At 41.4% G+C, this 24,280-nt stretch overlaps 1 protein-coding gene and 1 long non-coding RNA gene across 2 annotated transcripts in view; both read left to right on the plus strand.

Moving 5' to 3' along the window:
* The first annotated feature begins 1,826 nt into the window (after positions 1 to 1,826).
* The window catches only part of LOC138950806 (ammonium transporter 2-like), a 25,235-nt gene continuing 2,781 nt past the window's right edge, over positions 1,827 to 24,280 (plus strand). Inside the window, exons 1-9 of the mRNA XM_070322528.1 lie at positions 1,827 to 1,956; positions 2,952 to 3,113; positions 3,502 to 3,732; positions 4,519 to 4,675; positions 5,275 to 5,346; positions 7,486 to 7,545; positions 13,484 to 13,560; positions 14,621 to 14,769; positions 17,187 to 17,354. Coding sequence (XP_070178629.1) covers positions 1,827 to 1,956; positions 2,952 to 3,113; positions 3,502 to 3,732; positions 4,519 to 4,675; positions 5,275 to 5,346; positions 7,486 to 7,545; positions 13,484 to 13,560; positions 14,621 to 14,769; positions 17,187 to 17,354 — 1,206 coding nt within the window. The remainder of the gene's footprint in view (positions 1,957 to 2,951; positions 3,114 to 3,501; positions 3,733 to 4,518; positions 4,676 to 5,274; positions 5,347 to 7,485; positions 7,546 to 13,483; positions 13,561 to 14,620; positions 14,770 to 17,186; positions 17,355 to 24,280) is intronic.
* LOC138980326 (uncharacterized) lies at positions 20,723 to 22,183 on the plus strand. Its single transcript, XR_011460291.1, has 2 exons — positions 20,723 to 21,359; positions 21,652 to 22,183. It is a non-coding gene; the product is annotated as an uncharacterized lncRNA (long non-coding RNA).

Genomic DNA, 24,280 nt, shown 5'->3' on the forward strand with positions numbered 1-24,280 from the left:
GGACAGTCACGCACGTGTGGACCTTCCAGACTGCTGAGCTACTACGCTGAAACCTCAGGTAATTAACCCTTTTCAGACCTTCACAATCTTAGAAAATCAGGACTTAGAAGGAAAGGAGTCAGTCTTAGAAAATCAGGACTTAGAAGGAACGGAGTCAGTCTTAGAAAATCAGGACTTAGAAGGAACGGAGTCAGTCTTAGAAAATCAGGACTTAGAAGGAACGGAGTCAGTCTTAGAAAATCAGGACTTAGAAGGAACGGAGTCAGTCTTAGAAAATCAGGACTTAGAAGGAACGGAGTCAGTCTTAGAAAATCAGGACTTAGAAGGAAAGGAGTCAGTCTTAGAAAATCAGGACTTAGAAGGAACGGAGTCAGTCTTAGAAAATCAGGACTTAGAAGGAAAGGAGTCAGTCTTAGAAAATCAGGACTTAGAAGGAAAGGAGTCAGTTTTAGAAAATCAGGACTTAGAAGGAACGGAGTCAGTCTTAGAAAATCAGGACTTAAAAGGAAAGGAGTCAGTTTTAGAAAATCAGGACTTAGAAGGAACGGAGTCAGTCTTAGAAAATCAGGACTTAGAAGGAAAGGAGTCAGTCTTAGAAAATCAGGACTTAGAAGGAAACGAGTCAGTCTTAGAATGGAGGTACACTTACAGACAATTAGAATAATTATGAAATCTGACAAGCTAAGGTCTTACAATAAGAGGTCTTAATATCTGTTCATACTTTGATAGAACGTTGTAAACGGTAAGGCGTGTACTCCCTCGGATCGATTCCAAAGGCAACATCGGGTTGCATTTTGTGAGCTGGCCTGTAGTTCTTAAACTCTCCGTAGTCAGTTTTGAAAGTAATGTACTGCATTTCTTATTGCTCTGTGATCGATTTTCAAGGTAACCGAATCATTTCTAGCTCAGAATGACGTGTTGGAGACGCTGCCCCCCCCCCTCCCCCTCCCCAGTCCTCTTCCAAGCCCCACCTCCAGTTTCGTACCTCTCCGATCTCAAGTCCTTTTTCTTGTATTGATTTATATTTGCCACGTAAACAGAGATTTATTATTTCAGCTTTATTACATTTGCGCGAGGACTCATTAAAACACAGATTTAATCGAATTCACTGCTTTGAAAATGTGAATAAAGAAAAGAGGATTTGTGTGGACAACGAGCGACTGATTCTATCCTCAAGCGTACGTTCATTATGTTTAAATCGATTTGGTTTCTGGAAGTTGCAGATACAGAAGATGAAACTGCAAAAATGTGATGATACTCATTGAAAACGTACAGCAGTAAAAAGCGGCGATGGGTTCGGTTGTGAAGGATACCCGTTCAGATTATATTGACGTAAGCCTGTTGGTCTTAGGAAGCAGTATACTTCAGCCGTGTGGCGTGTTTTTGGAGGTAGAGCTGTATTTGTTAAAATAATGTTGTTCACATCGCTCGCCGTGCTAGATGAAATGTCAAAATGTACGTCACAAACATTAACATCTGAATGAGTAAAAGAACGCGTCTTGAATATCCTTGTGATGTCGATGTGGTAACACTGAGCAAAAGGTGATGTTTTTGTTGTATTCATTTGATTGAAAATCTGGACAGTCTTTTGAAAGTTCTTTTTCCGAAAGTGTCACAGTGTAACAGCTACAGCAACAAACGAGGTCAGTTTAGGCCGTGCAGATGCGCTCTTGAACAAAATGTTGTTATTCATTTTGCGATGAGTTGCAAAAAAGTCATACATGTCTGCATAGAAGAACTTCAAACGCTTAAATGTTTGTTATGTAGTGTGTTTATTTACAATTATTGTTTTGCTGAAGTGAGTCATCTGAGCAAGCTCCACCAAGATGGCGTCTAAAGTAAACAGCTCCACGGCAACACCAGATGGCGTCGACAACGGGATCAAAGGTCCCGTCACGTGGGATGACGCAACGTGGATCCTTACTAGTGCTTTCATCATCTTCACCATGCAGTCAGGTTGGTCATTATGACGTCATTTGTGTTATGACGCCATAACTTACCTTTTGTAGACATTATACGTGTGTATGTGTATGTGTATGTGTATGTGTAAGTGTATGTGTGTGTACAGGGCCGGACCCAGGGGGGGGTTCCAAGGGTTCCGGAACCCCACCCCTGGAAAAAGCATGTACCTTGCTTTGAGTGGTTTTTATTTTTTTTAAATTTTTTTGTAATAAATTTTGTGTGTGTCTCTAACAAATTTTATTCAATGTGAAATCCGATGAGAAAAAGGTACCCCCCCCTCCACAATGCTGCTCTTAACCCTCAAAACAAGGCCCAGAATGCACCAGATTGCACAGATTTTAACCGTTTTTCAAAAAATTTCCGGGGGAGCATGCCCCCGGACCCCCCTAGTTTGTGGCTTCGCCACTTCGCTGATTTGCCCCCCCAAAAAAGGAGGAACCCCCCCCTTACAACTCATTTGGTCCGGCCCTGGTGTATGTGTATGTGTATGTGTTTGTGTATGTGTATGTGTATGTGTATGTGTATGTGTATGTGTATGTGTATGTGTATGTGTGCGTGTGCGTGTGTGCGCGCGCGCGCGCGCGTGTGTGTGTGTGTGTGTGTGTGTGTGTGTGTGTGTGTGTGTGTGTGTGTGTGTGTTTACATATTGTGCGTGTTTCTGTGTGCTACCTGTGTGAGTTTGTATAATACAGGTACATGTGTCTGCCTGCTTTTGTCTGTGACTGCCTCCTTATCTGTCCGTGGTGTGTGTTTTTGTTACATTCATGATGTTATATAGTTGCGGCAAGCTCACAATCAAGATCTCAATTCACAGCGAAAGTATCAGGGTTTGAAAAACACAACACACGCATTCAGAAAAAAGGGTAGCGCCGTACTATACGGTTTGACAGCTCGTTTTCCCCACCAAGAAAGCAACCTGAAAGTCCATGATGGTAATCTCACAAAGACTATTCGACATTACCTTCCCTACCTTCTATTTATGTCTGCAGGTTTCGGGATGGTGGAGTCTGGCGTCGTGGCCAGCAGGAACACGGTGAACATCATGGTGAAGAACGTGGTGGACGTGGTGTTTGGCGGCATAACCTACTGGATGTTTGGTTACGCCCTCAGCTTTGGGCAAGGGCCCTACTCTAACCCCTTCTGTGGTGTGGGTAAGCCGTCATTGCAGCTTTATGTTGTTGTTGTTGTTGTTGTTGTTGTTGTTGTTGTTGTTGTTGTTGTTGTTGTTGTTGTTGTTGTTGATGATGATGATGATGATGATGATGATGATGATGATGATGATGATGATGATGATGATGATGATGATGATGATGATGATGATGATGATGATGATGGCAGCGGTGGTGGTGGTGGTGGTGGGCGTGGTGTTTGGCGGCATGATCTGCACGATGTTTGGTTACGCCCTCAGCTTCGGCCAAGGGCCCTTCTGTGGTGTAGGTAATCTGACATTGCTGCTGCTGCCGATGATGATGAAGATGATGAACCAGATTGTCTCTCTCCCCATTTGGGTGCATTGCGTCCTTTTCTTTTTATTCTCAGGAGACTTTTTTGTGGACACCGACGGAGAAGACATGGGTTTGGTGTACGCCACCTTCGTCTTTCAGCTGTCCTTCGCTACGACAGCGACGACAATCGTGTCCGGCGCCATGGCCGAGCGCACCAACCTGACAGCCTACATCGTCTTCTCTCTCCTCAACACCATCGTCTATTGCATCCCCGCTCACTGGGTGTGGGGCAGCAATGGCTTCCTGGCGCAGCTTGGCGCGGTGGGTGAGTAAGGCAGTGGTGAGGCACTGGTTAGTGGATTCTTTCTTCACTCCCGAAAGCGGCGTATGGCTGCCAAAATGGCAGGGTAAAAACGGGCATACACGTAAAAAGCCACTCGTGCAAAAAACGCGAGTGTACGTGGGAGTTTCAGCCCATGAACGCAGAAGAAGAAGAAGAAGAAGAAGAAGAAGAAGAAGAAGAAGAAGAAGAAGAAGAAGAAGAAGAAGATTCTTTCTTTAAAAAAAAAGTGGACACTGAGGGAAGATGTAGTGTGGTGGTCAAACCTGTCTCTAACGATCACCCAAGGGACCGACAGGCAGGTGGTCGCTATGGAAAGGTGAATTATATAGAAAAAAATCTCGTTTGGAATCCTTTGGAGTGGTTGTTGTGGGCAGGTGGTCGCTTTCGAGAGGTGGTCGCAAGGACATGTTCGTTTAAAGAGGGTTGGTGGTAACATGGTAGTTTGGACAGGTTAGTCTTCAAACTTTCTGTCTTTCGTTTAGTCTGTCTATCTGTCTGTCTGTTCCTGTTACGTCTGAGGTTTTTTCAGTGTATGTGGCTGTATAAAATTATCTATTTTCCTTCGTCTGTCTGCCTGTCTTCCTGTCTACCTGACTCTATGTGCGACTGTCTGTCTCGTCTGTCTCTGTGTCTGCGTCCCTGTCCGAGGTGGTTGTTAATGAGTTTGTCGCAAAGTCGTCTCTGTCTGTCTCTATGTCTGTGTGTCTGAAAGTTCAAGACATTTTCTCAATCAGGTGGTGATGATTAAATACGTCTCTTCTGCTCCAGATTTCGCAGGATCTGGAGTGGTTCACCTTGTAGGCGCTTGCTCAGGCCTGGTGGCCACTCTCATGCTGAAGCCCCGCACTGGACGCTACGCGCCGGGTCAGCAGTGGCCGTCACTGGTCAACCCGGTCAACGCCATCATGGGCACCTTCATGTTGTGGTCAGTTGCTGGACATTGTTTTCTGAATTGTTTTTCTCCGTCACTCACACACCCGGACTCTTGAAAATATCATATCCCTAAGAAGCATTGAAACGAACAAGCGACTTTCGTCCTCAAAAAACGATTATGATAATGTACCTACGACTCGCACCAGAAGTGCCCTTTACTCTGAATGCTGTATAATTATCCAAAATGAGTCATAACTTTTCAATCAAGCAATTATACACGCGGGCGTTGGCTCTGTTAAGTGATAAAGTTCTCCGCTGTCCGTTTATGTAATGCTTTTAACTTTAATTTGATTTTTCTATTTGTTTAATTTTGTTCCTCTAGAATTGTATGCTTGATCAAATAAGATGAAGTTCATCAAGTATTCTAATATGCAATGTGAATAAAAGCGAATGAGAAAGATTACAAAAACTTATTAAGAAAACACAATTATTTTGTTTATATGAAATGGGTGCATAAAATCATGAATATGTTTGTTGACAAATAGGTGTGTGCATGTGTGTAATGTGTGTGTGTGTGTGTGTGTGTGTGTGTGTGTGTGTGTGTGTGTGTGTGTGTGTGTGTGTGTGTGTGTGTGTGTGTGTTTTCTCCAGGTGGGGCTGGCTAGCTTTCAACTGCGGCAGCACATTCGGTATTTCTGGAGGCAAATGGATGCTGGCATCGAAGTAAGCCATTAAAGGCTCAGTCCTTCCCAACACAGCATTTTAGCCATATCACCATCTCAAACTCGACCAGACTATTTCATGGGATAAGAATAGCACTCCACTTGGACATATACTAATAATCAACATCCTGAGTATTTCCCGTGGAGAGTGAGATTTTTCAATGAGTTTATTTAGCACTAGAATGAATACCCGCTTCGCCGGAAGAAGTAGAGTCGAATAATACCCGGCTTCGCCGGGAAGAAGTAGAGCCCAATATCCGGCGAAGCCGGGAAGAAGTAGAGGAATACCCGGCTTCGCCGGGATGAAAACGTTGTGGACAGTGACCTTCTAAAAATAGTGACGGGAATATCCGGCTTCGCCGGGATGAAAGCGTTGTGGACAGTGACCTTCTAAAAATAGTAACTGGAATATGGATTGGCGCCACACGAAGGAAGGGAGATAAACGCAAAACACTGGAGAAGATAAGGAAGAGTTACTGGGAATGGATCTGGGAAGATGAACAGAAAATCCAAAATCGGTTCAGCGCTGTGCGCTGAGAGCACGTGTTGAAAATTCTCATCGACCAGGTTGTGTCCGGGGTCTACCTGAATATGCCCACCAAATTTGAAGCAGATCCATCGAGAACTTTGGCCGTGCATCGCGAACACACTCACACACACACACACACACACACACACACACACACACACACACACACACACACACACACACACACACACACACACACAAACAGACACAAGCCGTATATATATATATATATACATGGATATTGTAACTGAAGTCTAAGAAATCAATCCAACCAAAGAAACCCAATCTGCACAGACTGTTCCCAGGCTGTGGATTTTCGGTATGTTACATTTAAAAGTCAAGGCAGATCCGAGGTGTTAGGTCAAACTTTTCACGTTACAAGGAGGGTGCCTTTACAATTTTTACATTTAGTCAAGTTTTGACTAAATGTTTTAACATAGAGGGGGGAATCGAGACGAGGGTCGTGGTGTGTGTGTGTGTGTGTGTGTGTGTGGGTGTGTGTGTGTGTGTGTGTGTGTGTGTGTGTGTGTGTGTGTGTGTGTGTGTGTGTGTGTGTGTCTGTCTGTGTGTGCGTGTGTGTGTGTAGAGCGATTCAGAGTAAACTACTGGACCGATCTTTATGAATTTGACATGAGAGTGCCTGGGTATGATATCCCTAGAGTTTGTATTTCATTTTTTCGATAAATGTTTTTGATGACGTCATATCCGGCTTTTTGTAAAAGTTGAGGCAGCACTGTCACACCCTCATTTTTCAATCAAATTGATTGAAAGTTTGGCCAAGCAATCTTCGACGAAGGCCGGACTTTGGTATTGCATTTCAGCTTGGAGGCTTAACATTTAATTGATGACTTTGGTCATTAAAAATCTGAAAATTGTAATTAAAATTCTTTTTTTATAAAACGATCCAAAATTACGTTTATCGTATTCTTCATCATTTTATGATTCCAAAAACATATAATTATGTTATATTCGGATTACAAACAAGCTCTGAAAATTAAAAATGCCCGTTCCTGATTCAAAAAACATATAGATATGATATGTTTGGATTAAAAACACGTTCAGAGAGTTAAAAAGAATAGAGATATATAAAAGCGTGCTATCCTCCTCAGCGCTACCGCTACCGCGCTTTTCTGGATTGTTAATTTCACTGCCTTTGCCACCAGCGGTGGACAGACGATGGTACGAGTGTACGGTCTTGCAGAAAAAATTCAATGCGTTCAGTTTCATTCTGTGAGTTCGACTGAGCTTGACTAAATGTTGTATTTTCACCTTACGCGACTTGTTTTGATTGCTCTTAATAACTTCATTATGGTATGGCTATGCTTTTTAGAACGCACACATTATCTTTCCCTCTGTGATTTCAGTAGCACCACAGCAATAGTTTTTGGATTTCTGTCAACCTTGTGATTATCATTCAGTTCACTACTGGTTTAGATAGTAAATATAAGTCTATCTGTATACTGGTTGATTGTTCAATTGAGCGTCAATGAGAAAGCTAAAAATATACCCGGCTTAATGATGAGTTTCCATTGTATTCTTTCTTTTTATGTCAATGATATTGACACAAACGCCACGATTTGAATACTGATTTTAATTTGATTGAATCTCAAGGGCAGCATTTACGACTCTTATCGCATCCATGGCAGGAGGAATCACGGGCACTTTGGTCAGGTACCTATAGCTGACATGCACCTGTGTGTTTGTGTGTGTGTGTGTGTGTTTGTGTGTGTGTTTGTGTGTGTGTGTGTGTGTGTGTGTGCGCGCGCGTGCGTGTGTGTGTGTGTGTGTGCGCGCGCGCGTGCGTGTGTGTTAGTGTGTTCGTGTTAGTGTTAAAGATTAGTAGCCTTTGTGTTAAATCAAGCAATATGCCCAACTGTCATTAGATACTGTTCATGTGTTCCATAATATCTTAACTGCATTTTTTCGATTTGTTTAGTATGCGCAGCTTTGTCTATTTGCTATGAATGATTTTTTCGAAGATTTTGATTTTGGCTTGTATTTTATTCCATTTTGTTCTTGGCTTGCTAGTTGTATGGTTTTCATGCAGTTTATCTGAAGGTTTTGTTTACTTACAAATTAACAAACTAACATTATCGTCCTCCTCTTCCCACCCCCCCCCCCCCCCCGCCGCCCCCCCCCCCCCTCCCGACTTTCTCAATTGGATCAGTTCTCTCATGATTATTTAATACTGCATGCGAAGCACAACTGCCGGCCATACGCAGCTGCGGTCGCACAATGCAACACGCCGGACATGTCTTTATTAACAGGCTAATTAAGGCCACACAAAAAGTTTGTTTCTGATGACAAGGCCAAACAAAATTAGGGTCGGTAGGTCGATCTATTTTTTTTATAGTTTTTATTTTTATTAACGTTTTTTGAAATGTATTTATACTGGCGCATAAGGCCTTTTCTTTGCTGAAAATCGTGCGAGCTGTGACCCTGGATGCCCGGATGATTTGTGTTTTGTGTGTTTTGTTTAGCTTTCCTTTGTAAAGTCTGCAAAATCGATTTTGTTTTTTTGACGGGTAAATCATGCTCTAGGTTCAGGAAGAAAACCCTATCATCGGTCGGCGAATCGGAAACATTGAATTTCATTTTCTTGGCCGAACCGAACTGACATGTGTCTTCAAAGTCTTCATTAACTTTTGCACACCAGCGTTGCATATGTGTGTTTTTTTTTTATTTTTTATCTCAGTGTTGCAGAGTTCTTTGACGTGGTTGGCAAAGTCAAACGCTTCTTGTGTATTGCGTCAGCTGAGCGAGCTATTGAGTCTAGGTTAGTATAAGTACAGGCTGTTATTTACCACTCTAATATGTTTGGTGGGATTAGCTTTTGTCTCATGAGTGTACCCGTTGAAAGCGCTATATTCATCAATAAAACAAATTATTAACAAAATTTAAAAAAAAAACAGATACACTGGTAACGTTCCAAAATCCAGAATCACAAACCAAGAAAGGTAAATATATTTGGGGTCTGACCTTCAGATAACTTTCTGTCATTTATTTCAATTGTCTCATAATTCTGTGCTTGTCTGTTCACTATGAAGACCATTGGGTCGATGTATTTGTGGTGAATATCTTGTGTTGTCGTACAATTAAACGTTCTGAATACTTCCCTTTCTCGTTTTTACATTTACATTGGGGTGTGCACGTTAAAGATCCCACGATTGACAAAAGGGTCTTTCCTGGCAAAATTGTATAGGCATAGATAAAAATGTCCACCAAATACCCGTTTGACTTGGAATAAAGGCCGTGAAAGGTGAATGCTCGCCTAATAGGCTACTGAGCTTTACTGGCCGATGTGAATGCGTTATATATTGTGTGTAAAAAATGTCTGTTTGTCTGTCTGTCTGTAAAAAATTCCATTTCAAACGGCAGAAATTAATATGTAAGCGCCTAGGGCTATATCTAGATTAGGCGCATAAAAATGATCACAATAATAATAATAATAATAGAGGGGGAATCGAGACGAGGGTCGTGGTGTATGTGTGTGTGTGTGTGTGTGTGTGTGTGTGTGTGTGTGTGTGTGTGTGTGTGTGTGTGTGTGTGTATGTGTGTATGTGTGTGTGTGTGTGTGTGTGTGTGTGTATGTGTGTATATGTGTGTGTGTGTGTGTGTGTGTGTGTGTCTGTGTTTGTGTCTGTGCGTGTGTGTGTGTAGAGCGATTCAGAGTAAACTACTGGACCGATCTTTATGAAATTTTACATGAGAGTTCCTGGGTATGATATCCCCAGACTTTTTTTTCATTTTTTCGATAAATGTCTTTAATGACGTCATATCCGGCTTTTTGTATAAGTTGAGGCGGCACTGTCACACCTTCATTTTTCAATCAAATTGATTGAAATTTTGGCAAAGCAATCTTCGACGAAGGCCGGACTTCGGTATTGCATTTCAGCATGGAGGCCTAAAAATTAATTAATGACTTTGGTCACTAAAAATCTGAAAATTGTAATTAACATTTTTTTTTATAAAACGATCCAAAGTTACTTTTATTTTATTCTTCATCATGTTCTGATTCCGAAAACATATAAATATGTTATATTCGGATTAAAAACAAGCTCTGAAAATTTAAAATATGAAAAATATGATTAAAATTAAATTACCGAAATCGTTTTAAAAACAACTTCATCTTATTCCTTGTGGGTTCCTGATTCCAAAAACATATAGATATGATATGTTTGGATTAAAAACACGCTCAGCAAGTTAAAACGAAGAGAGGTTCAAAGCGTGATATGCAGCAGACCGCAACCGCTACTGCGCTAAACAGGCTCGTCACTTTCACTGCCTTTTGCACTAGCGGCGGACTACGGTCATTGTGAAAAAATGCAGTGCGTTCAGTTTCATTCTGTGAGTTCCGCAGCTTGACTAAATGTAGTAATTTCGCTTTACGCGACTTGTTTATTCTCTTTTGACAGAGCACCAATCAGACGCTTCTGAAAAATGAAATTGATGCGGCATAATGTTCTTGGTAGTAGAGAGTTGGGTGCAATTATATACATCTTAATTAGCACGATGTTTTCAAGCATCATAGATTTCTGCTAAACATTTCTGAATCATCCAGAAGCAGAATGTAAAGTAGAAACTAAATTGATGAGTCTCATAATAAAGTTTACGTTTTTATTATTAAAGAACGGCGTTTTTGTGTGTGTTCCACGCACTATTCATCCTCTGGAGCATGTTTGCAAAAAAAGCCCTCAAGGAAAAACACATTCACTGTTGCTTAGCTACGCGCCATTAATTTTAATCATCAGCGCGCGAGAGCAATCAAAGCATTAGTTTGATGAATGTATTTAAAGGTGCATTCCTCCCTAAACAGGGCATTATATGTTGGGTTTTTATTTTTTTTATTTTTTTTTTGGCCAAGCACATCATTGTGGGGCTTTTAATGAATAACATGCATCCGCCCACTCACAATATATTTTCTTTCATCCTTCAACATTTACCACTCAAAAAGTTTATAGGGATATAGGGCGGGGATATAGTTCAGTTGGTAGCGCGCTGGATTTGTATTCAGTTGGCCGCTGTCAGCGTGAGTTCGATCCCAGGTTCGGCGGAAATTTATTTCAGAGTCAACTTTGTGTGCAGACTCTCTTCGGTGTCCGAACCCTCCCCCCGTGTACACTACATTGGGTGTGCACGTTAAAGATCCCACGATTGACAAAAGGGTCTTTCCTGGCAAAATTGCTTAGGCACAGTTAATAATTGTCTACCTATACCCGTGTGACTTGGAATAATAGGCCGCGAAAGGTAAACATGCGCCGAAATGGCTGCAATCTACTGGCCGTATAAAATTTCATCTCACACGGCATCACTGCAGAGCGCTTAGAACTGTACCCACTGAATATGCGCGATATAAGCCTCATTGATTGATAGTATTAAAATTAATGAAACAAATGAAAGGCATCTACGGATGTATAGATACATAATTGACCACACTCATTTGGAATACATTCTGACAATTCATTATAAAGACATAAAGGGCATTATATGTTAACTACAAAGATATGTGCATGATTACATGGGATGAGATCATCTTTACATTTCCATAACGATCAACAGCCTGTGCAGAGTGGGAATGTTTTGCTGAGTGTTTTGCTGAGTGTTTTGCTGAATGTTTTGCTGAATGTTTGGCTGAATGTTTTGCTGAATGTTTTGCTGAATGTTTGGCTGAATGTGTTGCTGAATGTGTTGCTGAATGTTTTGCTGCATGTTTTGCTGCATGTTTTGCTGAATGTTTTGCGGAATGTTTTGCTGAATGTTTTGGCTGAATGTTTTTCTGAATGTTTTGCTGAATGTTTTTTCGCTGAATGTTTTGCTGAATGTTTTGCTAAATGTTTTGCTGAGTGTTTCGCTGAATGTTTCGCTGAATGTTTCGCTGAATGTCTGGCTGAATGTTTGGCTGAATGTTTTGCTGAATGTTTTGCTGAATGTTTGGCTGAATGTTTGGCTGAATGTTTTGCCGAATGTTTGGCTGAATGTTGTGCTGCATGTTTTGCTGAATGTTTTGCTGAATGTTTTGCTGCATGTTTTGCTGAATGTTTCGCTGAGTGTTTTGCTGAATGTTTTTCTGAATGTTTTGCTGAATGTTTTGCTAAATGTTTTGGCTGAATGTTTTGCTGAATGTTTTGCTGAATATTTTTTCGCTGAATGTTTTGCTGAATGTTTTGCTGAATGTTTTGCTGAATGTTTGGCTGAATGTTTGGCTGAATGTTTTGCCGAATGTTTGGCTGAATGTTGTGCTGCATGTTTTGCTGAATGTTTTGCTGAATGTTTTGCTGCATGTTTTGCTGAATGTTTCGCTGAGTGTTTTGCTGAATGTTTTTCTGAATGTTTTGCTGAATGTTTTGCTAAATGTTTTGGCTGAATGTTTTGCTGAATGTTTTGCTGAATATTTTTTCGCTGAATGTTTTGCTGAATGTTTTGCTGAATGTTTTGCTGAATGTTTTGCTGAGTGTTTCGCTGAATGTTTCGCTGAATGTTTCGCTGAATGTTTTGCTGAATGTTTTGCTGAATGTTTTGCTGAATGTTTTGCTGAATGTTTTGTTGAATGTTTGGCTGAATGTTTGGCTGAATGTTTGGCTGAATGTTTGGCTGAATGTTTGGCTGAATGTTTGGCTGAATATTTGGCTGGATGTTTGGCTGAATTTTTGGCTGCATGTTTGGCTGAATGTTTGGCTGAATGTTTGGCTGAATGTTTGGCTGCATGTTTTGCTGCATGTTTTGCTGAATGTTTTGCTGAATGTTTGGCTGAATGTTTGGCTGAATGTTTTGCTGACATTATTTCGCAAATGACACCCATGTCAATCTGCCAAATTCAAATAGCAAAACATTCCCACGATTCACAGGAAGCAGTCACGCCGTTAACTTTTGCTATGTGTCAAAGTAGAACACTTCTTTTTTGCTACGTGCACGCCTGGGCAGATCTGTGGAGGAATACATAAACGTTTTTATGGAAAGCAAGCCAAAAGAGAACTATGTCAAATTCGCATCGATTTGGTACAGACAATGATGGTTGATCCGCATGTGTGTGTGCTCTTTGAAGAATGGAGACAGGAGGCATTTTTTTGCGGTGCTTGCGTATAGAAATTGAAAACAAACAAAACAAAGTAAGAAGGAAACAGAAAAGCAAAATAAACAAAAGAGGATAATGAATGTTTGCTTGTGACTTTATTCAGCGCTTAAACTTTACCTAGCACATAATACCTCCCATTCGCATTTTACCCTCTTTATCTTTGAAGGTGTAATGTGATTTACGTTATAGCCTGTTTACCATAGCTTCCTTTGTATATAATATAATTATCATATATTTTGCGTGTTATCCTCTTTTCTATAGTCTTCGTTGTATATATATTAAGATTTGTATTTTATTCTCTCTACCATACTTTCCCGTGTACATGTATGATTTGCATTTTATTCTCTTTAAAAGTCTCCTTTGTTTATGGGACATAGTTGACATGTATTCTTTTATCATAGTTTCCTTTGCGTATAAATGTACATTTTTTATTCTCTTTACTATATAGTCTCCTTTGTTGTAATTGCGGTAAGTTGTTAAACGATTTTTTTTGGTTTTAATTTTTTGTAAGGCAAGCCGTTTTCGTTTTTCCTTCAGTTACTTGTCCAAGAGAGGAAAGTACGATGTCGGATACCTCATCAACTCTATCCTGGGTTCTCTGGTTGCAATAACAGGTAGGCCTTTTGCACCAACGAAGGAACATTTATTCTATAAACCTGACATAAAAAGGGAGAGAAAAAAAAAGGCTTATTTGATAACAAATAGGAAGGTGAAATTACTTAAGAAAAATTGTCACATTACAGATTTCAATTGTTAGGACTGGGACGAACAACTCCTTTGACTGTCTCAAACAAACTTACGGTCTTTCGAATAATACATATTTTGATTATGTAGATTTAATTTGAGTTTATCCCTGGGCTATAGATTCATGAATGCATATTGATTAAGTGATGGATAGGCCCTAAGAAGGTCTTTTAGTGTTGTTTTTGTGTTTGTTTTTCTTCTCTTTTCTCTCTCTCTCAAAGTTTGTCTTTGTGTTTGTTTTTGCTATTTTTCTCACGATAAAGAAGCAATTTTTTTTTAAATAAATGAGAGCGAGGTTGTTCAAGTTTCCTAACTGATAACCTTCCAGTGGTCATTGACATGATGAAAAACTGAACGTTGACATCTCTGTATTTTTGCGATGGCGTTTCTCGGAGTAATTGTATGTCTTCACAGTGATCTTACAAACGCTAATGCAACGCTAGTGTATGCTGTCTTGTCCGGCGCGCTGCCCACTGGTCAGATCTTACGACGCAGTGGTCCTTGGCATGGCGAGAAACTGAACGTTGACATCTGTGCTTTTGCTATGGAGTTTCTCGGAATAATTGTAAGCTTATGTCTTCAGTGTGATTTAAAAATAACTCACTTATGCAATGCTGGTGTGTTGTGTCTTGTCCAGCGCGCTGCCCACTGGTCAGATCTTACGAGGCGGTAATCATCGGCATGTCAAGAAACCTAACTTTGCCATCTCTGTGTTTTTGCTACGGAGTTTCTCGAAATAATTGTTTAGACACAGATGCAATACTACTCTGTCTTGTCCAGCAAGCTGCCCACTGGTCAGATCATACGAAGCAGTGGTCATTCGCATGGTGAGAAACTGAACGTTGACATATCGGTGTTTTTGCTATGGAGTTTCTCGAAATAATTGTTTAAAACACTGATGCAATGCTAACTGTGTTCTGTCGTGTCCAGCGAGCTGCCCACTGGTCAGATCATACGAGGCGGTGATCATCGGCATGGTGGGAGCACTGTGCACACTGGGCTGCTGTCGCTTGATGGACAGACTGCAGATTGACGACCCTGTGTGCGCTGTGGCCATTCATGGGGCGTCTGGTCTGTGGGTAAGTTAATGGCTGGCTGGTTAAGTCCAAAAACAAAGAGACTGCCAACGTTCCAAAATTCAGAATAAAAAACACAAGAAAGGTAGGTTGTTGGAACGTTTGTTATTGACAAAACAATACATTCACAGATATTTCGACCCAACGGTCTTTTAAGTGAACAGACACACACATATTATATCTGTGAATGTATTGCTTCGTCAATAACAAACGTTCCAACATCCTACCTTTTTGGCTGGTTAAGTAGGTAATCTGTGATTTTGACTTTGTGCTGTCTCGCACTGCTGACCTATGGAGACAACGAAGACTGTGGCGGGCGGGGATGTAGATCTAGCTCAGTCGGTAGCGCGCTGGATTTGTATCCAGTTGGCCGCTGTCAGCGTGAGTTCGTCCCCACGTTCGGCGAGAGATTTATTTCTCAGAGTCTACTTTGTGTGCAGACTGACTCTCCTCACTGAGTGTCAGAACACCCCCGTGTGTACACGCGGCAAGCACAAGACCAAGTGCGCACGGAAAAGATCCTGTAATCCATGTCAGAGTTCGGTGGGTTATAGAAACACGAAAATACCCAGCATGCTTCCTCCGAAAACGGCGTATGGCTGCCTAAATGGCGGGGTAAAAAACGGTCATACACGTAAAATTCCACTCGTGCAAAAAAAACACACACGAGTGTACGTGGGAGTTTCAGCCCACGAACGCAGAAGAAGAAGAAGACTGTGGTGATGGTGTGCGTCCTTCGTTTTCTAAGATGACCACAGACTCATGGTACACGTGTATGACAGTCTGGAATAGCATTAACATGCTGAAAAGACGATAAGTGACAATAATACCCAACACTTGTTTGTCTGGTCTGAAACCTCACCAGCATGTAGGACTCACATGAGAAGATTCAGCTGACTAACTATTCCTTGACAGCCATTGCCTTGAATAGGGGTTCTGGACTATTGAGTATGATGTTGCAGTCTGTGTGTGTTTAATCGATATAAGTGTGGCTGTCGGTTTCTTTGATTATGGATAACTGAGGGTTGATAAACCCGTGTTGGCTGTGGTAATGCACGGGACGAACGAGTTTGTTGTGTGACCATCTGTCTGTCTGTCTGTCTGTCTGAATGTCTGTCTGTCTGTCTGTCCGCCTGTCTGTTTATCTGTCTGTCTGTGTGTCTGTCTGTGTGTTTGTCTGTCTGCCTCTCAGTCTGTCTGTCTGTGTGTGTGTTTGTCTGTCTGCCTGTCAGTCTGTCTGTCTGTCTGTCTGTCTGTCTGTCTGCCTGTCTGTCTGTCTGTCTGTTTATCTGTCTGTGTGTCTGTCTGTGTGTTTGTCTGTCTGCCTGTCAGTCTGTCTGTCGGGTTAGCCGATTAGCAGTCTATGTTTCTGTTGTGTCTACCTGCCAGTTGAACTTGATGGACGCACAGAATTGGCGACTCTGGGTCGACTGTGATCGGGCATCGGGCTTTAGCACTGTGGGTCAGGGTCTGTAATCTGTGTGTTACTTTATGGAGTCGGTGTGCACGCTAGTCTGTCTCTGTTCAGGCCTTGACTTGTTTTCAAAACACACACCAATATCACCAACACGGAAGGATACAGCCGCGAGGCGCGCACCGACGGACGGATACGCAGACAGACAGACAGACAGACAGACAGACAGACAGACAGACAGACAGACGCACGCACACACACACACACACACAAGCGCGCTATATGTACAATTTTTCCGACAGTTTCTTTTCAAGGGAAGTAATCCCTATCAGGTCCTGATCTTTAAATCTAAAGCACATTACAAAACAGGATTGTCTTCCTTGGACTTGACTAACTATAATTATGGATTTAGTTTCTCCTGAAACTTTGCCGAAATGTCCAACTACAGTTTTGGCAGCGTTCCGACGTTTTCGGCAGTCCTTGGCATCGGCTAATTCTGCCGAATCACAAAAAAAAGATTTCGGCAATTTACTGACCCCCGACACCAAACATTATACCCGCTCGTTCTCTGTATGCTCATATTTCCTTAAAGGCATACTAACGCACTCCCGTGTTTACAAAGTGTAGTTTGCCCACAATCGATGTCAAACGCACCATAAGACCATATAATGACGATACGTCACCATGCGCGGACCATAATACATGCATTACAGCTTGTTCTAGCCTCTGAAAAAGTGAGGATGTCAACAAAGCCGCGGTGTTCTCTCCCTTGCATCAACGTTACATGTGTTGCCAAATCTATAAATAGGACGATCCAGATCAAAATGAAAATTCAAATATCTCAACATTTAAGGGGTCCTAGACCACAATATTTTGCAGGGAACTTAATTTAGTCTGTCTCCAGCTGTTGGTAAAGCAATTAGCGTGTATAATCATCGAGTACATATGGCTTTAATTCATTTAATGTGCAATCCTTTAAATTTGTGAGATGTTTTCTTTCCCACAGGGTCTGCTTGCAGTGGGTCTGTTTGTGGAGGATGACAACCTGGAGGACCTGACAAAGAACCGTAACGGTCTGCTGAAGGGAGGGGGGTTCTACCTGCTGGGCATCCAGGTGCTCACTATCGTCTGTGAAGTCTCCTGGTCTATGCTCACCACCTTCCTCATGCTCTTAGTGAGTAGAGAGAGAGAGAGTGTGTGTGTGTGTGTGTGTGTGTGTGTGTGTGTGTGTGTGTGTGTATGTGCGTGTGCGTGTGTGTGAGTGTATGTGCGTGTGCGTGTGTTGTGTGGGTATGTGTGTGTGTGTGTGTGTGTGTGCGTGTGTGTGTGTGTGTGTGTGTGTGTGTGTGTGTGTGTGTGTGTATGTATGCTTGCACGCGCATACTAGAGAGAGAGTGTGCACGTGTGTTTCTTTCGTACAGTAAAGATGTTGACCTCTGAATACTGTCTGAGTCACGCCAAATAATTGAGGAATAATTGCCTTTTAGTGCACGCCGGGAAAAACGGGGGTTGGAATAAAAATGAAATATTGCTTATGTGTGAGGCAGTATTTGCATGATGCTAGAGTCCTGGAATAGGTGTCGTTTAAACACAAAAAAATGCGTATGATTTTATCTCTTTCTTTGATGGGGAGGGCGAAATAATATATCGACTAATGGGGAGAAAAAAAAAGAACAAAAAAAAAGGTAAAGGACAGAAAGAGAACAAAATAGACGGGGGAAAAATGGAGACAAAAATGAAGACGGAGAAGAGAGAGCAAGAAATCCAGGGCATTGCTGCAATCTCCAAGTTTGTGCATTGAAGGCACAGAGTCGTGTGTGGCAGTTGACAGTCTTGCAGTGATTAGACCTTCCGACCTTTCAACGTCCGACTTGATTACATAGACTCATAGGCAGACACACATCTGGGTTGAACGGCAATGTACCGATTTACAAAAAGGCACAGATGTTGCTCCTTCTGCGTGTGAGTTCAAAGGCATGAAATGCAGGACACTTAAGTGCAGAATGTGTAGATTGTCAGGACACTTAAGTGCAGAGTTTCGTACTGTCAGGACACTTTAGTGCAGAATTTGTTGATTGTCAGGAAACTTTAGTGCAGAATTTGGTGATTGTCAGGAAACTTAAGTGCAGAATTTGATGATTGTCAGGACGCTTTAGTGCAGAATTTGGTGATTGGCAGGACACTTTAGTGCAGAATTTGGTGATTGTCAGGACGCTTTAAATAGTGCAGAATTTGATTTTTGTCAGGACACTTTAGTGCAGAATTTGGTGATTGTCAGGACACTTTAGTGCAGAATTTGGTGTTTGTCAGGACACTTTAGTGCAGAATTTGGTGATTGTCAGGACGCTTTAGTGCAGAATTTGGTGATTGTCAGGACACTTTAAATAGTGCAGAATTTGGTGATTGTCAGGACACTTTAAATAGTGCAGAATTTGGTGATTTTCAGGACACTTTAGTGCAGAATTTGGTGATTGTCAGGGCGCTTTAGTGCAGAATTTGGTGTTTGTCAGCAAAGATTGAACAACAAGTGTTCTACGACTGATTCAGCTATGCACAAATTGTCTCTCACGTTCTACCTGCTTCCTGAGCCGGACTGAAACCAAACGCACAGAACCACACAGTTGTTCGCATTTGTTATTGATAAAGCCACAATCCTTTCATTCCGCTCCATCTAAAACCTTGCAAGGCTTTTACAAGGTAGAAGACCATCCCCCACACATACTAAAAATCAACATCCACCAGTGACATTTTGAAAATTAACTATTACAAATACAAATCTACACTGGAAGCAGTTAGGATGTTGATTTGTTGGTATGAGTTCAAGTGAAGTGATGATGGTCTTACTCCATGTTAGAGCATGGGAAGATTTGAGATAGCGAGCAGAACTATTTTTAAGGGAAGGGCTATGTCTTTAAAATCAAGGTGTATTAATTCTCAGGCTATTATCATGTTATTTTCTGTTGTTTTAAGTTAAAGCCATAATAAACATCGGACGACTCAGAAATCACAGACACGACAGCAAGTGTTTATATAGAACTTAGTTTCCCAGTATTTACAATTGAACATTATATGTACTGAATTTGAATCACTGATCACGCTACCAAAAATACGAGGGGAAAAAATAGATTCGGTAAAAACCGTTTATTTTTACACGGCAACCGGTCAACGTTCTAATATTGCATCGCAAACTTTATTTTGATTCAAAAACTGTAAAAGGTCATCACAGCTTATACGACTTACCGGTTGGAAACATCTCTTTTTGGTATTTTCAAGGTAAAACAGGTAAAATACGGGAATTGTCCTGTATACGCAAACTCGGTGACTGTGCTATTCGCACAACATTTTCTATACTCGACAACCCTTTTTACATTTAGTCAAGTTTTGACTAAATGTTTTAACATAGAGGGGGAATCGAGACGAGGGTCGTGGTGTATGTGTGTGTGTGTGTGTATGTGTGTGTCTGTGTGTGTCTGTGTGTCTGTGCGTGTGTGTGTGTAGAGCGATTCAGACCAAACTACTGGACCGATCTTTATGAAATTTTACATTAGAGTTCCTGGGAATGATATCCCCGGACGTTTTTTTCTTTTTTTTCGATACATACCTTTGATGACGTCATATCCGGCTTTTTGTAAAAGTTGAGGCGGCACTGTCACACCCTCATTTTTCAATCAAATTGATTGAAATTTTGGCCAAGGAATCTTCGACGAAGGCCCGACTTCGGTATTGCATTTCAGCTTGGTGGCTTAAAAATTAATTAATGACTTTGGTCACGTCATTAAAAATCTGAAAATTGTAAAAAAATATTTTTTTATAAAATGATCCAAATTTACGTTCATCTTATTTTTCATCATTTTCTGATTCCAAAAACATATAAATATGTTATATTTGGATTAAAAACAAGCTCTGAAAATTAAAAATATAAAAATTATGATCAAAATTAAATTTTCGAAATCAATTTAAAAACACTTTCATCTTATTCCTTGTCGGTTCCTGATTCCAAAAACATATGGATATGTTTGGATTAAAAACACGCTCAGAAAGTTAAAACGAAGAGAGGTACAGAAAAGCGTGCTATCCTTCTCAGCGCAACTACTACCCCGCTCTTCTTGTCAATTTCACTGCCTTTGCCACGAGCGGTGGACTGACGATGCTACGAGTATACGGTCTTGCTGAAAAATTGCATTGCGTTCAGTTTCATTCTGTGAGTTCGACAGCTTGACTAAATGTTGTATTTTCGCCTTACGTGACTTGTTTTTAATCTTTTAAATATTCAGGCGATACAAAAATGTATGTGCCTGTGTCTAAAATTGCCAAACAGACCTTTTTTCCCTGCCAGCAATGACCAAAGATCGCAGAAAGCATTGCCGCATTGACCACTTAGCGCACAATTGTCTCCATAAAAAAATATTCTCACGGTCGTCAGAGTTTCGTCAGCCACAGGCACAAGAGAAAACATTCAACAGATTTGCAAAATGAAGGGTTTTGCTTAGTTTGTTGTTCAGAGTTCACGTAGGCCTATCGGCAATTTAACAACAATGTCACGATCGGGTGACAGAGACCAAGAAAGTGTCACTCAGTAGAGTGCCTGTTCTGGGTCAATGTATGATAGAAAGCGCCTGTGCGTGATATTGGGCTACAGCAGAGTTTGCTGACAGTGCTCAATGAACACGGAGGGTTTGCTGCGCACGAGTTTTACAGTGGAGGTTTCTGCTGTCATAGGGCTGACGGTTTTTCGCTGACAGCGCACACGGGATTTTCAGGGATTGAGTTTCTCGTGTCTTTTTTCTGCTTGGGGAGGCAGAATTGTGTATAGCTGGACTGGTTTTGTGACAAGGTCAGTCACGTGTTATTGGCTAGGTTGTCTGAGAGAGGCACAAGGACGGCGCACTTGACACCCAGCGGCAGAAGGGGAAGGATCTAATACACAGTTTCTAGAGTATGATGGTTTTTCACCGAGTATTATATTCGGCACTCTAAGGGAACTTCCACCAATTATTTCTTCTCTCTGCCACGTATTTTGCTGAGGACAAGTCGTCAACTTTCCTTCGTCGGCGATGGCTTTCGCATAAGGATTCGACAAGGGGTTCTGGACGTTTTTGGTCACTGTTGACGAACAGAGGCTGTTCCAGGGAGGAAGCGGATTTTTGCTTCCATGAGAGTACAATCATAGGCTTTTGAGGTAATAAATCATTATTTAACGCTGTTGATGAGTCTGTGTTTGTGGAATGAAATACTCTCTGTTGTTCTTTCCAGGTTAGCGCATAATTTACTCTCTGTGACGCTAAAATACTAATCTGTATATGGTTTTTGCAGATAGGGAGAGAAGGACGGAAAATGACTGTTTTGTTGTTGTAAAAAGTCCGTTTTGTGCAGGCCCACGTGCTCGATGAGATATTTAAAGATGACATGTTTTAAGGTGGTGGGTGAGGGGTAGCTGACATGTTTAGTGCACCGATGCTTTCTGTTTGCAGCCTTCGTTCGTTTCTGTCGGTTGCCTGTAACCGCTGCACGGCTGCCTTTTGACGGGGCACTGCTAGCTGCAGACGTTGGAGCTGGGACCTGAGGAAGCTACGCTAACCGGCTAACCAGCAGACCGGCTAACCAGCAGACCGGCTAACCAGCGAACCGGCTAACCAGCAACCCGGCTAACCAGCAACCCGGCTAACCAGCATACCGGCTAACCAGCATACAGAAAGAAAGCTAAGTGCACCGTGTCTTACGCACCCCGTTGACCACCGTTGTCTTTTCCTTATCTGTGATTTCATTGGAGTAGTGACAACGTGGGGTGTTGACCCCTGCATGAACTAGAGCTTTTTGAACAGAACATTCTCATTTGACTGTATTTACACGGGATCAGCGTGTTACTATAATTTTCTATATACTACTGGCATTTTGTCAGTGATCACGGGTTTTTTTACGTGTTGAGAACGTAAAAGGAACATATTTTGAGTGAAGGCTCGAGGGAGGTGGCGAGTTTATACATAAACAGGCGTCTGAAACTTATACTTTTGTTGACTCTACTTAATTGTATGACTGCGAGAGTGGATCGTGGTGTGGTTAGTTAATTAGTAGTAATTAACCGGTTCATAATCACCTTAAGTGATATATTGAAACGTGACAAACAACAACAACAACAACAACAACAACAACAACAACAATTACAACAACAACAATATAACAACAACATTTTAAACACAGGGGAATATAAGGATAAATGTCACTCACAAGGTATTCACAATTTTATACAATCGGACAGGTGGTTTTTTTTTTTACATTGCAAGCTGTTAAAACAAGAAGCTTTATTGTCGAACAATTTTTTGAAATAAAGTAAAGAGATAACAGTTTGGATTACATTTAGTCCAATTACTAACTTTGTCCAAAAATACCAAACGGAAGAATGTTCAAACTGCATAGCTCCTATCTCATGCACCTGTACCTTGACAAGCAGCAAAACCACAAAACGTTTGCCCAATGAGATGGTCTTTTTGTCATGCCTCTTGCTTTTTTCCAGCACTCATTGTCTCCAATCGATAGAAATGTTATTTTCGCGTCTCGTGACGTAGAACGAGTAATGACGCTATCGAAACTCGTATCGACCGAGACACTAATCGGGACGCCATTAGTCTGCTGTTGCAAGGCATCATGGGAACGTTTCACGCCCACGTGATACAAAATAAGAAATGTTTTTGGTCTTCACATATAATTGGTACAATGTGTGATTTGAGACCATTTTTGGGGCGGTGTACCGTGTAGGGTGACTGGGAATACTTGTTCTGTTGTTCTTGTACGGAATGCTACTGGATTTGCATTTTCAGGTTGGACTAACCGCTAATGCGCAGCCCTTTTAGCAACACATTTTTTTTGTATCGATGCTTTCTCCTGCGAAAATAATGTTGTGAAGTTCACACTTTTACATTCAACAAATAACGAAGAACGTTATGTAACTAGATGTCAGTGCGTAGTATTCTCACATTCTTCTGGAAATAAGGTAGTTGTTTTATTCAAAATTTGCTCTACCTTATTGAAACCTTACTTCTTATACTTTGCGTAAAGGTCAAACTGATACTCTGTTTAAGATGCAAAAGTGGCCATACCATGAATCTGAATGAGCCGAGTTCAAGCTCATTTAATATCTGAAGACCTGTTTAATAGGCAATAAGTAAAGAGATCTGCAAATGTCAATCATTTTGACGCGATAAACATTTTTAAAGTGCAGTCGATTTCGCCATATGTCACGACTGGTTTAGCATCAGACAACCAGAACAGCAACATTTTGTTTCAGAAAAAGAATGACTTGAAGAGCAGGGGAGTGGGGGGGAGGGTATGGGGGGGGGGCGCAGATAAGGGAAGAGAGGTGAGACTCTGAGAGTGAAACGGAAAGAAAACCTTACCTTATGCTACTCTTACACTGTGCCGAATTGCCCTTGCGAATAGAATTTTCCAATAATTCACAATGATCAGGACATGGTCGCAAGACATTCGTAAATGTTCTTAACCATTCGTCTCTTGTTTTGAACATAGCAACATGTTCCTAATATTCGCAAAGAAATCATATTCTTATAGATTTCACAAGACATTCGTAATCATCGCAATGTATTCGTAACGCTCGCAAGACATTCGCAACCATTCGTTGTGCCTGTCTCACACTGTGCCGAATATCCTTGCGAACATTCGTAATCATCGCAATGTATTCGTCAGGCTCGCAAGGGATTCGCAAACATTCGTTACGTTATGCCTGTCTTATACTGTGCCGAATATCCTTGCCAATATAGATTCGTATGCATTCGCAATGATCAGTAGACAGTCGCAAGGATTCGTAAGGCTTCGAATGGTCAATATTTTTCCTGTCCATTAGTCTCTTTTTTTGGCCAAATACAACATGTTCATTTACACATTTCTTGCGAATGTCTTACGAATAGTTGCGAGTGCTTGCGAATGTGTACCGATCATTGCGAACGCCTTGCGAGCGCTACGAATACCTTTACGATGATTACGAATGGCTTGCGAATACTGAAGAATATGCATTCCTTGCGAATATTAGGAGCATGTTGCTAATATTCGCAACAAGAGACGAATGGTGGCGAATGGTTAAGAACATTT

Source organism: Littorina saxatilis, linkage group LG1 (genome assembly GCF_037325665.1).
Source record: "Littorina saxatilis isolate snail1 linkage group LG1, US_GU_Lsax_2.0, whole genome shotgun sequence".
In the NCBI taxonomy this organism is placed as follows: domain Eukaryota; kingdom Metazoa; phylum Mollusca; class Gastropoda; order Littorinimorpha; family Littorinidae; genus Littorina; species Littorina saxatilis.